The sequence below is a fragment of the Gavialis gangeticus genome, unplaced genomic scaffold (assembly GCF_001723915.1).
Source record: "Gavialis gangeticus isolate Ggan-Ray unplaced genomic scaffold, GavGan_comp1, whole genome shotgun sequence".
Classification (NCBI taxonomy): domain Eukaryota; kingdom Metazoa; phylum Chordata; order Crocodylia; family Gavialidae; genus Gavialis; species Gavialis gangeticus.
Genome location: NW_017728992.1, coordinates 127,396,120 through 127,411,339, shown reverse-complemented (window position 1 = coordinate 127,411,339; position 15,220 = coordinate 127,396,120). Strand labels below are relative to the sequence as shown.

The 15,220-nt window shown below is 43.2% G+C and overlaps 1 protein-coding gene across 2 annotated transcripts in view; it reads left to right on the top strand.

Moving 5' to 3' along the window:
- Positions 1-11: 11 nt before the first annotated feature.
- The window catches only part of LOC109304921 (25-hydroxycholesterol 7-alpha-hydroxylase), a 204,960-nt gene continuing 189,751 nt past the window's right edge, over positions 12-15,220 (top strand). For both annotated transcript variants that reach the window (XM_019527726.1, XM_019527727.1), the window contains exon 1: positions 12-160. In XM_019527726.1, the coding sequence (XP_019383271.1) occupies positions 72-160 (89 nt within the window). In that variant the 5' untranslated portion in view covers positions 12-71. The remainder of the gene's footprint in view (positions 161-15,220) is intronic.

The following is a 15,220-nucleotide window of genomic DNA, read 5'->3' as shown; positions in this document are numbered from 1 at the left end:
CGGGACGAGGACACTGAGCGCGCACAAACTTTCCCCGGCGCGGGTGGCTCAGTGCGTGGCCGTACCCTGCCATGGCCTCCTGCGACCTGTCCCTTCTGTGCACCTCTGGCCTAGCCATCGCCACGGCGCTGCTGCTCTGGGCCGCCATCGGCAGGAGAAGGTAAAGGGGGACGGGGAGAGGGCGCTCGCTCAGCCCGGGGCTCCGCTGTCTCGGCTGTGGGGAGAGCTGCTTCCCCGCGCGATCCGGGTGAGTGGCCGGGGCTTGAGTGGCCGGGGCTGGGACCACCCCCCCTCACCTTCCCCTTCCCCTTCCCCTTCCCCCCCGGAGATACTTTTGGAAACTGTTGCTGCGAGACAGGAGCCGATCGCGAAGCAGCTCCTGCCATTTCCACGGGGCTCCCCTTTCAGAGGTGGGAGCCGTGTCGGTCTAAAGCCATCTGCCTTTCTAAGATGGGGGTTTTGCAGCGCAAACCCTGATCCCTTCTGCAGATCCCGTGCCCCCCGTCGCCTTTTTTTTTTTTTTACCGCGGATGCAGCGCCCCGTGTTGCTCGCGGGGGCTTTGTTGGTGCCCGTGGCTGCGCGGCTCGTGCCTTTCCTCACACGACTCCGTGGTACGACCCCAGCCCCCGTCCTGACCCCAGCACATGCCCTCGGGACACATGGCCTGGTGTCACCCCGCCGGCCCCAAGTGAGAGACCTGCCACAGGTCGTGTTGCAGAGCGATCCCTCGCCGAAGTGGGGGGGGGGGATGCACTTCTGCATGGTCGGGGCCCCGGGGAAGAGCCGCCTGACCACGAAAGCATGGCCCCTGCAAGAGGCGAGGGTTTGGATCCCGCGTGGCTGGGGTAGGCTCCGACAAGCTGCCAAATGCCATGCCTGTACCTGCATGTCGGAAAAATGTGGCACACGCCCAAGCGTTGGGAAAAGGCTCATCCAACATCAGCTCCGTGAATCTTCGCAACCCCCAGCCCTCACCAGAGAAGGGCATCTAAGAAACACTGGTCAGGTGCTCTGCATGTGTGTTTGGTAACTCCAATGGGATGCTTCTTATCACACCTTGCTACAGAAGCCGCATTCATCTACATGCCAGAGACAGCAGCAAATAAAGGTGACAAAAATGTAGTTACCTTTAGTTAGCACCTTGAGCGGGAGCTTTGCAAGTTACACCTACCTAGCTGAGTTATAATATTGACCCTTCCCTGTTCTTTGCCCTGGTGTGTAATGTATAATCAGAGAGGATAAGAGATCCTATGGCCTTTTCAGTTTGTCCTGTAGAACTGTAAATACATTATCATCTTTTTGAGTGAGTCACGTTGAACCAATGAAGACAATAATAACATGACCAATAAAATAGCATTTGTCTCACATTTCTTCTTTCCCTCTCTACTCTTGCGGTTTTTCTTGATTTTTACAGGTACCTGGCACATGTATGAGTGGGACATGTGTTATAGGTGTGGGGGGGGGAATTCTTCTTTTGAGAGGAAATAAAGAAACAAAATAACGTCCTCAGTATTTCTGTTTTTTGCTTTTCTATTAATATATAAAACAAATGTAAATATATAAATGACCTGACCTCTTATATTCATTTTTGGAAACTGTTAACAAGTGGTAGCAGCTTTCAAATAGTAATGCTGGAAATTGTCCTCCAGTGAATAAGTTCAGCACAGTATTGCTACAAACGTAAAGGGGGTGCTTGACCCCTAAAAGTTTGAGAACCATTGGTTTAGAGCAGTGGTGTTCAGTCTTTTTGGCTGGTGGGATGGACAGGTGGACAGCGCCCAATCCCTTTGTGGGCCGGATCTAGCAAGGCCCCATCTGGCCATGCAGAGTGTGGAGGGGGCAGCCTGGTGCCAGTCCAGCCACATGGTGAAAGGGAGCTTGGATTAGTCCCAACCTGGCTGTGCGAGGAGGGAAGGGTCATGGCATGGCCCAGCCCAGGCCTGGCTGAGTGGAGGGCAGGGGGGACATGACCTGGCCCCACAGGGGGGAAGGTGTCATGGCCTGGCTCCAATTTGGCTGTACAGCGGGAAGGCTGTGGCCTGGCTTTGGCCCACCCCATAGGACCTGGAATTTTGGCACTGGGGAGAGGTGGCATTACTGCCACTGCTGCCCGCTGCCAAATTTTTCAACCTGTGGGGATAGCCACAGGCCATATTCTAAGCATGGGTCACATTTGGCCTGCAGGCTGGAGATGGAGCACCCCTGGTTTAGAGGACCTGTTCCTTCTCTTAATAAAGGGACTGAGATTACTCCAATCTGGTTAAGTGGTCTTAACCAAGTAATCCCTGCTGCACACACATCTCCGGGCACAGTTCCACAGGGCAGCATCCTCAGGCTCCTCGGACTCATTTGGGAGGCAGTGGGCACTGGCTGGTGTGCTCCGTTTGGGATCACACTCCCATCCCAGTTTTCTCTTTCTTCCTGTTATGGGAGGATTATAGAGGCTCACTGTACCTGGGAAAACAAATTGACAGGAAGACGATAACGGGGAGAGTATATATACAGGGTTTAACTAAACTAATCTGTCCCTAGCACCTCTCCCCTTACAGCTTCCAGCATTTAGAGGCCTAGGAAATCCTCTTTATACATCATTTAGAGGTTACATAATCATTAACAGGTTTAATAGCACCTGATAAACCTGTCTGGCCTATTCTCTTTTGAAACTGCTTAAATTGTGTCAGCCTTTACAATGTCTTATAGCAATATATTCCATGTGTGTGAAAGAACTAACTCCCTTCAATTTTTTTAAAAATCTGCTTCCTAATAATTTATTTGGACCTATCTATCCTACGAGGCCCTGGAAGTAGGACTCCCTACCTTCCTCAGCAGACAAAACTGCTCTCAGGTTAACAGAATCACTGTGAATTGAACTCGTTGATATTTAGACCAGCATCTAGAACACCAATATGAGTCACTGGAAAAAGCAAATAAAAAAAAATCATCTTGCTAAATAACTGCAGTTCCCTCAATAGTGTGTCAATACATGTGTAATATCTTGCTGCATCAAAGTAAGTTTTTAAGTTTGACTTTTTCTCAAAGAGTTATGTGAGAAAATTGTGCTTGAACCTGTGAAAAAAGAGAGATGTGAGGCAGAGATGGCCAGCCATTTAGCACTGAATCAGGACTGGACACTGCTGGGACAAAGAACAAACTGTACAAAACCCCCATCTGTGGAGGCTCATATTTGTCTTTGACAAATATCTGAACAAGTCCATATTTTTTACAGCTTGTCTACATTAGAATATGTTGCTGCTTTAATTATGTTGGTGGTATAGAAATAGAGAACCCCCTCTAACATGGACTCAGTTATAACAGTATGTAAGTGCTTTTTGTCTAGTCTGTTTTATCCTGCTTCAGGAATTGCAGTGGGTTATGCTGATACACGGCACCTTATCTGTATTTGCATTTGTCGGCAAAAAAAATTGCCTGCCTAAACAACACATGCTGGTAAACCATTGAAGTGTAAGCCAGCCCTTTGATAAAGTTTTACTGAATTGCTGAAGAAATGGAGCCAATGAGTTGAATATTCTGTGAAGTCTCTAATTGGCACAATCTCTGTAGTACAGAGCATGGACTGGAATTTATATGTTTGAATGATGTCAGAAGCTTTCTCCAATAACTACGGTTCTTGGGAGTAGGTATTGCACCTTTATTTGAAGCTGCTGTACTGTTCAAAGTGGGCTGTGGAAAAAATCTTAGGAGGGAGCAATGGCCGTGTTTTAATGAGATGCTTAAGGGTATACCTAAATTAAGTCCCACCATCATCAGTGGGGCCTACAGGTGAGTTTCTATGTTTTGCTGATCCAGGATGGCTTCCTGAACCAGGATGGCTCAGTATTTGGAGGGGCCTGTTTCAAAACAGTAGTGGGTAAGATTGAAATGTTACTTAATTTAATTATTTTGCTGCTTGTTCATTTCTGTACTACTACTGGTGTGAGTCAGCCATAACAAGATTTCAGGATTAAGTAAATACACTTCATTATTAAATTATTTAAATATATTATTTGGCAACTGCATAAAAAGGAAAAGGGGGTTTCCCTTTTTATAAATATTTATCTTTTGAATGCCAGCCGCAATAATAATACAAAGAATTTTTTTTTCAGTCTTTGCCCAGGTTTAACATCACGGTGCAGAAATAGAACCAGAACAAAAGTTTTCTTAATCAGGGGAAATATTATCTTAAGTTAAACTTCATTGTCAGATAGGGTTGCCTGCCTCCTGCATGCTACAAAAAATCTATCTCTTGCTAGGTAGGAGGAAAGGCTAATTTAAAGGATGAGTTGGGAAATTTTCTTGACTCCAGAAGGAGCTCCCTTCCTCAAAAGTATTTCTAATAATAACAAAACCTGGTAGCACTTGCTAATGTATGTTTCTTTAGTGTATATTTTTAACATAATTCCAGTCTTTCTTCCCATTATTGAATTGGTGGTGTTGTTATTTCTAATTTTTTTTTCAAACGGTTTTTCTTGACCTCAGACTGTTTGTCTAAGTTAAGAGGTTAGTACAGGGATGGGCAATTATTTCAGGCAAAGGGCCACTTCCTGAGTTTTGGCAAGCCATCGAGGACCTCATGACGGGCAGCCAGGGGCAGATAAATATAAATTTTCTTAATTTTGGAGGGACCCTGTGGGCCGGATAGAATGGCCTGGTGGGCCGCATCTGGCCCCTGGGTCTCATTTTGCCCACTCCTGGGTTAGTAGCACACAGAGCCACATGTACGTTTTACTCATAGCAGTTATGTTACTGACGTCTCAGTAATAACTCTGAGATCAACAGTATTTGACCTTTAATGTAAACCTTAATCTTTCAGAGAAGTATTCTTTCTTATAGTAGGGCCTGACTTGAGGATATTTAGTACTGAGTATTGTGCTTGCTACCAAAGCTTCTTGAAAAAATTATGAATAAGAACATTAGTTGCACGATTTTCCTGAAAACTTAGTTTAAGGATATCAGTGGGTGCGTCTACATGAGATGTTGTACTGCACAGTAGTATATTTTACTGTGTAGTAAGCATGTGCATCTACACGTGCACATGCTTACTGCACAGTAAACTTCACTAATTGTGAGTAAGTTTACTATGTGCAAATGCAAGTAGCAAATTTACTTGTGTTTAGTTACTGTGCAGTAGCGCTCGTGTAGATGCCCGGCCAGGACAAAATCTGTTACCTGCCAGCTGGCTAGCAGGGGTGGAAGATTGCTCCCTGCCCCAAGGAGCTGCCTGCTGCTGGGGTGGGCTCTGCCACCAGAGGCTGGGCAGTGATTATGTCTCTCTGCCCCAGCAGCAGGGAGCTCCAAACTCCCCGCTCCAAGATCATGACTGGGGAATGGGGGCTGAGAGATCCTTATCTCCCAGCACCTGCTTCACCATCGCAATTGGGGAGCAGAGGGGGCAGGGGGGTGGGGGGCTGAGAGATCCTTATCTCCCATTGCCAGATCTGATGTTACAGGGCTAGTGCTGGAAGATCCTCATCCCACAGAGTGGGGGGTTGGGAACTGTCCCAGTCAGGGGCAGGTCCTAGCCCTGCACTTTGATCAGGCAATTGAGACGCAATACTTGGAAAGCGCTGCAGGGGTGGGGTGGCTCTTAGTCCCCGCCCTATCTGCTGGTAGGGCAGGTAGCAGCAAGTCCCCAGCTGAGCGAGGATTCCCTGCCCAGCCTAACTGCCCCACCGGTGGATTGGGGTAGGGGGCTGAGACCTGCCTCTCCCCTGCAGCTTTTTCTAAGTCCCATGTCCCAATCGGGGAGCCGGGGCCAGGAGCTACCAGCTGCCAGGGCAGGGAAACATTGTCCCCACCCTGGCAGCAGGCAGTCTCCTGGGGGCAAGGAGCAATGTCCTAGCCCTGGCCAGTAGACAGTTTGGTGGTGGCAGGGGCCTATTGCAGGGCCCCGGGAACAGGAGTAGTTTGCTGCTATTAGCAGCAAATCTGGTCCCACTTTCTTGCAACTTGTAGACACCTGCCCAGGAGCATTTACTCACAAGTAGTTTACTCGCAAGTAGACTGTTCCCGGATCTACTGCATGTGTAGACGTACCCAGTTCTTTTCATTCTCATTCTTAGGTTTCACAATTAAAATTCTGCAAAATGAATGGGGCAATGCTACATCTCACTCGCATGAATTTAACACTGTAACAACATAGGAATTGAAATACCAAGCCAGATCCATCCAGTTTACTATCCTATCTTGGACAGTGATTGGTATCAAATGGACAGTGATCGGTATCAAATGGATCAGAGAAAGGGGCAAGAATCCCAAAGAAGGCAAGTACTGAATACATTTACCATAAAGGATGCTTTTTCCTTATTTGGCCACTTAGAGTTTGGCTACAGCCTGATGTATGTTTGTGTTCAGTTTTCTATCCTTTCATTCTTTTAGGTTCCCTCCAAACAAAAACAAACAAACAGAAAAATCCCACTGAATTTTATCTAAAATTCTTCTCCAATAGATCACTCTTTTGAACCCAGAAAGATTATTTCCGAAAAATAAGACAACTTTGTTTTTGCCTCCAGAACTTCTTATCTTTCTTTGTGACAAGCTGTGAGCCTGCTAACAGCTCTCTTACCAAGTGAATTGTAGTTCACGAAATGTCATCAGCTTGTCTTTTTTACCACTTCTGCTAATTTAGGCAATATGTTAAGGTAGGCTTCTGTTTGAGGGAACATCAGGAAGGACAGATTAGAAGGATATTGGAGAGTGTAACCTCTTGCTTTCTTACCTGCTTCTTTGTCCTGGCAATTTGTTTTGTTCTATGCTATTGAAGAGGTACAAATGCAGGTATTTTAATACCCTATGTTTGTTTACTTTCATCTTCTACTTATATTGTCTGACTTGTCTTTACCCTGCAATTTAATAGAACTAAGGTGGCTAACCCTCTTTTATAAGTGTGGAAGAAGTAACACTTTTTAATTTGTAAAATAGCCCAGAAGGTTTTTGTTACTTCTGTTTTCAAATATTGCACTTACATTTCATAACAAGTTGGATTCTTTAATATGATAAGTTGCAGTTCACATTTTTTTTTTTGCATTCTTTCTGTTAGTGCTGAGCAGGAGTTGAGTGAAATCAAGTTTGCAAATCTCTCATGTTTTCAAGAGGTACAGTACTCAGTTTACTGGGTTTCTGGATCTCAAACCTCTAGAGGGGAACAAAGGGCTCTGGAACCATTCTGTTGTGGGTGTTGCATAATTGTTGACCTGAAAGGCAATGCCATTTCTTAGCCAGCTGAAATGAAAAGTTGAAATCATGTAAATCTAAGCTTCCTGTCCTCAGGGTAACATTATAAGAGCATTTTAAGAGCAACTGTGTATATATGTTAGCAAGTAACAAAAATCTCAAGAGTCTATGATCTATATAATATTGTTTGCTTAAGGTACACTGCCACCTAGCAACAGTTTGTTTTCCCTCCGACTTCTGTTGACCTACTTTGTAGGCGATGATCTCCATTACTTTGAATTTGCTCTGTTCTTTGTGAATGCCCAGAAGTCCTTGATATGTGCCAACCCAGTAAATGTACAAAAAATGCCAGGAAAAAGAATCCCAAAGCTATTTTCAGCAAAAATAAGCAACAAGAAAGTTCTGTTTATTTATTTCACTTGAGAAACTTTATTCCATAGAATTTCCTTCTCCGTTTTTCCAGCATTGCTGCAGAAAAACTCTTACCATCTTTCTCTTTAAGTAATGCTACTGTAACTTGGCTTCTCTTTCTTCTTTTAACAATTAATTTCTGGAAATAAAATAATTTAACTAATGGACAGTAATTTATTTTAATTTATTATTTGAATACTGAATTAATTTACTTTTAACTATGGAGCAGTAACTTGTGAATATATACAGGCTGATAAAATGTACAGTATGTATTAAAAACTAACTGTACCTTACTCAAAGTGTTGGTCGTTGTCCAGCTATGAGCCAGAAAAAATAGATCCTATGCAGAGTATTCACAGAACCGATTAGTTTTAGTCAATATTTTTGAAGTAAATTTACTAGATAACTTTTAATTAGGAAGTTATGTGAAATCTAAGGCGACACAGAAAAAGAGACAAAGGCCATGTCCAGATGAGTGTGGCTGTGCAGTATGTGGCGTCGCAGACATTGGCATCACATACTTCACATTCAGTTGTTTTCCAGGGGTCAAAAAAACCTATGGAAATAAAAGGCAGGGTGGCGCACATGAAGGCAGCATGAACCACTCAGAAGTGGAGCCGGGCTGCCCAGAGCCAGCCAGGCTCCAAGCAGCAGGATCACCACTGTTGTAGCCTGAGGAGGCCCTCTGGACCCCAGGTAAGGCTGTTGTGCCTAGCCCAGTGATGGCCCAGCCTCCCCAGCTCCACCCAGGGTAACTTGCCACACACCAGAGTGCACATGGCACAGGGGTTCCTTGGGGATAACTTGCAGCAGCATAAGGTGCACTGCTGCTAGTTGTCCCTGGGGAACCAAATGGCCACACTTGTGTGGACGTGGCTAAGGTGGTGCATCTTAAGTCTAGTGCCCCTTGAGAGATACAAAGGGAAGTTCACCTTCACTTCTGCAGGCATAGTGATGGGAAAATGGTCACTTCCCTTGTTTAAGCCATGGGAATGTAACGGGTATTCAAACTGTGAAGTGTCAGGGCTTACCTTTTTCTGTCATCCACCCAGGATGATCAAAGATGAATGATCTTGTGATTAGTTAAAACACTAGACTGGGATGTGGAGGAAATGGATTCTGCAGCTGATTGTGTCACCAGTAGTCTGTATTTTCTTGGAAAAGTTCCTCAGTCTCTTTCTGCCTTAGTTCCCTATGTTAAAAGGGAATAAGAGTGCTTCTCTACTTGATGATCTGGTGACTAATGTAGCTGAATGCCATGGGTGCTATAAGAAGAAAAATGCTTCCATATGGCTGCAATAATCCCTTATGTGGATCCTTGTCTTGGAATGGGAGGACAAGCTGTTTTGTGTAGCAGCAGAGTCCCTGACCTGCTCATGCCCCATATCCTCTATATTGTGGTTCAAGGAGTTAATAAGTGTGTTTTGGCCAAAATGCTCACCTCTTACCAATTATGGAAACAAATTGAACTAAGTTATCTGATGTAAAGGATGTATGTTATGTAGGCTATGTAATGTTGCACTATACCTTTTCCTCCAGTGTTTGTGCACTTGTGGGCGCGTGCCCCTACACATGGCCCTATGGCGCTGTTGTTACTGCAATGTCATTTAGTACTTCCCTTTGGAAGTACTAAAAGATGGTGCGGTAACAGCCCGTACTGCACTGTGCTGGCAGTGCATGGTTATTTTTGACTGCTGTATTGCTACAGCAATGCCCTATACTGAGGGAATGCGTTGCTATGGTGACATAGCTGTGGCATCATGGTTTGTGATTGCTGATGCTATAGCGCTATAAAGCATCACTACACCGCTGTAACATCTTGTGTAGATGCGCCTTACGGGTGTTACAGTCTGCCCTCTTATTCAAATCCAGTTTGTTTCCATCATGCATGTGGTTGCATTAAGAACATGAGCAGGGTTTTTTCTTTTCTTTAAAGATCACAGAACTGCTCAAAGTTCTAGGTGTATGCATAGATTTTTTCTTTGAGCATGAGGTAGATTTTGAATTCCAATTTAAATCTTCACAGATACTTTCCATTTGTCATTGCTTGATAGCATTACTGAATGCACATACTTTTTCAGCTAATATCCATTTACATTACTTCCAAAATAAGTTTGGCCAATTGAAAGTTTCACAATGAAAGTTTTCTCTTTAAAACCACATGGAGCTTGGCCACATGTATTCAGCTCTTTTCTCTACAAACTGTTTTTTTAATGGTGCCAAATTCTTCTGTTTCTTCTGCTTTGTTTGGCATATGTCAGGGGGAAAAAAATAAAATCTTGGCTCCTTTATAGAACAGATCTTGTTTCTTCTTAACTGCTTGTACTTTCTCTCTTTTCATAATTCAAATCAGGGAGAAAATTGGTTGTGCTTCCAATACTACAGATTGTTACAGTTTTCTGAGCAATATTCTAATGTCCTGAAGAAGACAAGCAGCTAAATGTGTAACCCCATGAAGGGCATTGGGGGAGGTGGTTGTAATCTCTGGTGGCATGACTATTTTTTACTGACACATGTTTCTGGCTCAGGCCCTGGGAAGGGGACAAACTTTTGCACTTCCAGCTTTTGTTTTCTCTCCCCCCTACCCCCAGCCTGATCCATTGCCCACTGAATATAATTAGACTGATGCAGCTGACTTCAGTGAGTATTGGGCCAGGTCCTGATAAAAGGGACAAGTCCAGCCCTCTGCTGGCAGCTGTAGGAGTAAATGTTGGCTGGTATGAGTCTTGCTGCAAATACAGTGAAGACCCTGACTACAACTTCGCAGGGACAGGACTCTTGGGAGTAGCTGGACCAGGGAGCAGATGCTCTACATGTGCTCCTTTGGGGGCCTGTCAGAGGTTCAAGTAAATATTTGTCAGAAGCTAATTGTTCTTCTTGAAGTACAGACTATCACCGAAAATCTGCACTCCCCCTTAATGACCTAGACAGCAGTTGTCTGACTTCTAAAAGAAGAGGAAGGATCTAGGCAGCACTATGGAGCAACTGCATTTCTAAGTCTCATTTCCTGTGGCTCCCCAACATGCAGTTTGAAAGCTACTTTTCCTGCCTCCTCCCCCTCAACAGATTTCTCCTCCTTCAAGAAGTTGTCATCAAACATTTGGTAAGTGAGACGTGCAGGCAGTTGCCTGCTGCATAGGGTGTTAGTGCAGAATAGAGCAAAAAAGCTGAAGTCATTTAAAAAAGAGTGCGTAATTTTGATAGAGGTCTTTTTTTTGAGGAAAAAAGAGTAATTTAATATAGCCTATACAACTCCAACTTTACATATTTCTTAAGTTTAGCAGCAAGTTGAAATCTAAAAATTGACCTAAAACAGCTTTTTAGATAAGTTTAGCTTCATTTTGGCAAATTAATTTATATTTTTTAAGCAAACCTAAAATTGCCTCTGACAATTGCAATGTTGTTTCAATTTTATTACTTTTTCAATATTTTTCTTGATAAAATCTGCAACTGGTGATCATAATTTTGTAAATCTCCATTTTTTTATCAGCAGAAATTACGTATATTTTGTTAATGGTTTGAAATAGTGAGACATTTAAAAGTATTACAAATCATTCCATTTAGTTTAACATTATAAACTAAGAAAAAAATTAAAAGCTATTTGTTTGATCACATCTGTTTCTGTTTAAAATTAAAGCTCCTCCCTCCCCCCCCCCAAAAAAATTAGAAGCCATTGAAATTGAGTTACCCTCTGTATAGATAAGAGGGCCAATGACTAGTTAGAGGTGCCAAACAGTCATAACTACCTGGGGTAATGACTTAAGAAAGACCTGGATTGTTGAGACAGCTTTATTTCTTTGGCTTGGCTTGAGAAGAATGGTACTTCATAGATTCATAGATGCTAGGGTCAGAAGGGACCTCAACAGATCATTGAATCTGACTCCCCTGCCTAGGCAGGAAAGAGTGCTAGGGTCAGATGACCCCAGCCAGATGCCTATCCTGCCTTCTCTTAAAGACCCCCAAAGTAGGGGAGAGCACCACCTCCCTTGGAAGCCCATTCCAAATTTTGCCCATCCTTACCATGAAGACGTTTTTCCTGATATCTAGCCTAAATCTGTTCTCTGTCAGTTTGTGACCACAGTTCCTTGTTAGCCCAAGAGATGCTTCAAATAAATGCTGGTTTCCCTGCTGCATTATTTTACCTGCTGAACTCCCACAAATATGATCCTTCATAATCTTTTCAAAGACCTTTCCAAGGATGGAGGTGGGACTGACTGGCCTATAATTACTCAGATCCCCCTTCCTCCCCTTCTTGAGTCTCAGCTCTGTAGTTGCTTTGGCCTTTCTAACTGCCTTCCTGCAAGTTCAGGCCAAGTAGTTATACTCCTCCTTGGTAGCTTCCCCCTGCTTCCACTGCCTATATGCCTTCTTTTTTTTGCCTGTAGGCTCCCCTGGATTCCCCTGTTTAGCTAAGGAAGTTTTGTGGCTTCTTTCCCCCTTTTCCCTCATATTGGGATAGTCTCCCTCTGTGCTCAAAGGATTGCTTCCTTTAGGAAAAACCACCATTCCTGGACTCCCATCTCACCAATACCCTTCTGCAGTGTGTCATTGACTAGACTCCTAAGCACACTGAAGTTAGTTTTCCTAAAGTCAAGCACTTCCACCCTACTAGTTATCTTACCTACCCTATGATATATGGTGAATTCAAGTGATTGATGGTCACTGTCCCCAAGGTGACCACAAATCTGCAGGTCCCCTACCAGGTCATCCCCCATAGCCAACACCAATTCCCAGTCCAGTGAGGCATTACTTGAGCAACAGAAGATGAGCTTTGGTTCTGTAACCTGTCCTTAATAAGTATTTCACCTGGGGACAGCAATTGTAATTTCTATAAGGGGGTTCTACCAACTAGTGTTATAGTGCAGATGTGGCAAATTAAACGTTCCAGCTGTCTTGTTCTGTGCCATCTCTGCTCACTACTTTTTAGTAGTGAAAGATGAAACTACTTTAGATGAAACCCATAATATGTGCTCCCCCCACCAGCACATATTAAGGGTCTTATCAGCTTCCTGGTGCTAGCCTTGTCCATTTGCAGGGGGTTTAGTCCTAGCTGTAGAAGTATGGCTAAGTAAAAAAGCTTGTTTCTGAACGGCCATCACATGGACCTTTGCAGATGACAGCTAGCTTGGTCAGCAAAGTAAAGGAAGCCATCAACATGTCTAAGTTAACCAGTAATGAGATGCAATTAAAGAAAGCACAGGGCCTGAAAGGAGATATTATAAGGGAAGACCATACATTAAATAATACAAATGTTCTATATCATAAGTCTACCTTATAATATTAGTAGTAGTGATTGATGTGATTGATGTAACAGAATGTATTAGATTCCATTTTGCTGTAATACATTTTTGTTAAAATGCCTAGATAATTTGCAAAGCAAAATAGCCTTGTCAAAGAAGACCATAAACCAAGGTAAAGCAGAAACAGGCGAGTTTCTCCCAACTAATTGACACCTTCCATGTTCACAAGAGATCTGGTTCAGTTAGTTTTACAAGTTTCAGTGAAACAAGGACATTTAAATAACCAATCAGAGATCATTTATTAGAATATTAGAACCAACCATCTATAAATGTGGAGAGGGGGAGGGAAATTTAGAGAACTCAGCAAATTCAAGAAGGCCTGCTGCCAATCTGCATGCCACCCTCCTCTCACCTCTTTTGAGTCTCTCCATCTGCTATAGGTGAGAAACTATAGTGTGCTGTCACAGGTAATCAGATGGACTTTGAGGTAAATGTTTGTTTTTGTGTTTTGAAGTGATGATGATGATTGTTGTCCTTCACTGGTGAAGATGACCACATCCAGCAAGGGGGGGTGGCAGGAGAAAAGAGAAAAGAAGTGGAAAAGAAAAAAGGAGAGGGAGAAAAGAGAAAGGAGAGAAAAAGGAGATGAAAAGAGAAAAGAAAGATAAAGGAGGGGTGTGGGGGCTAGGTCGCATGGGTATGTAGGTGGTTTATAAGCCTGATCATTGCCCTGATCAGTTTGCTGAAGAAGGGGCAAGAGAGCAATGAGGACTGGATATGGAAGGTTTTCATTTTTCTGGCCACATGTTTCTTCATTGCTTCTTCCATGCATTGCTGTTCTAAGGTCAGTGCTCCATTCTAGATTGATGACCTCCAGGATGGATGGTCATGAGTGATTTGCTCCCATGACTCCAGGTTAAAGCCAAAACTATGTCAGGACACCTTTAGGGTATCCTTGTACTGCTTTTTGGGTGTGCTGTGAAAGGAAACTCTATTTGACAGTTCGCTGTACAAGATTTTCTTTGGCAGGCAAGTGTTGGACATTCTTGAAATGTGGCCAGCCCATCTCAGCTGTGTCACTTTCAGTAGAGTATGAATACTGAGGACACCTGATCTTCTGAACACCTCGGTATCCGGGATCTTGTCCTGCCACTTGATTTTTAGTATCTTTCACAGGCAGTGCAGGTGGAAGTGATTTAGTTTCTTGGCATGACACTGGTAGATGGTCCAGGTTTTGCAGGTGTAAAGGAGGGTTGAGAAAATGATGCCTTTGTAGACCTTCAGTTTCATTGACCATCCAATGCCCCTGCAGTCCCAGACTGCCTTTGGAGTCTGCTGAAGGCCATGCTGGTTTTCGCTAGTCTTGAGCTGACTTTGTCATTAATGCGAACAGCACGGGAAATCATGTCGCCTAGATAGACAAACTTGTCAACCATTGACATCTGTTGGTCTTTTACTGAGATGTGTGGTTTCCAGGATGTTGTGCCAGGCACAAGTTGGAACATCACTTTGGTTTTCTTCATGCTGACAGTGAGTCCAAAGTTGTCGCAGGCTGATGAGACTATCTTATTGGAAAGATATAGATGTGGTTATTTGTGAGTGTAAAATTATACCCACAAAAATGAAGGTAATTAATTAAATTGACCTGTAAAATGGAAATGAAGTGGTTTGGTTTGAGACATTTATAAGACAGATATAGAACAGACTTATTAACAGGTTTAGCTTAGTTCCTGCGAACTGATACATCACCATAGCATTTCCACTGGCCCTTGTATTGCTTCCTTCCTTCTTTGAATTATTCTTATATTTCATATAACTTGCAGTCTTTCTTTTTCTTTTCCTTTTCTTACATTAAAGATTTTAGGGTTAGTTTTAAGTTCACATATGTGAGCAATGCTTTGCCTATATACAGGGTATAAAGCCTTTGATATTTGAGTGTAATGACTTGTTGACATAAATCCTTTAGAGGGAGTAGCTATAATGATGTGGGAATGCATAAAGAGGTCACAACTGGGGTTTTGCTGACTTAAAATGTCAAGTATTATGAATAAGTGCATTCTTTACCAGGAGAAAATGGAATATAAGAAATACGTTTTTGGGAGGGGAGACATATATTTGCAGTCAGAACTAGTTTCTACATACAGATTTGTAATGTGCTATTCTGACTACAATGATAGTTACCAGAGTCTACCTACAGTACATGAATGTATATATGTAATAATATATTGTGAGTAGTATAAATATACTTTTCAACAGCAATACCATTTGGACTGTTTATAATTTGCACAAATAAATATGCAGACTCTGTGGTGCAACAAGCTGGATTCAGGATTAGATCTGAAAATTAGAGTTTATTCAGGCTTAACTGAGACCCTGTGGGTCAAACTTCAAGGAGGGC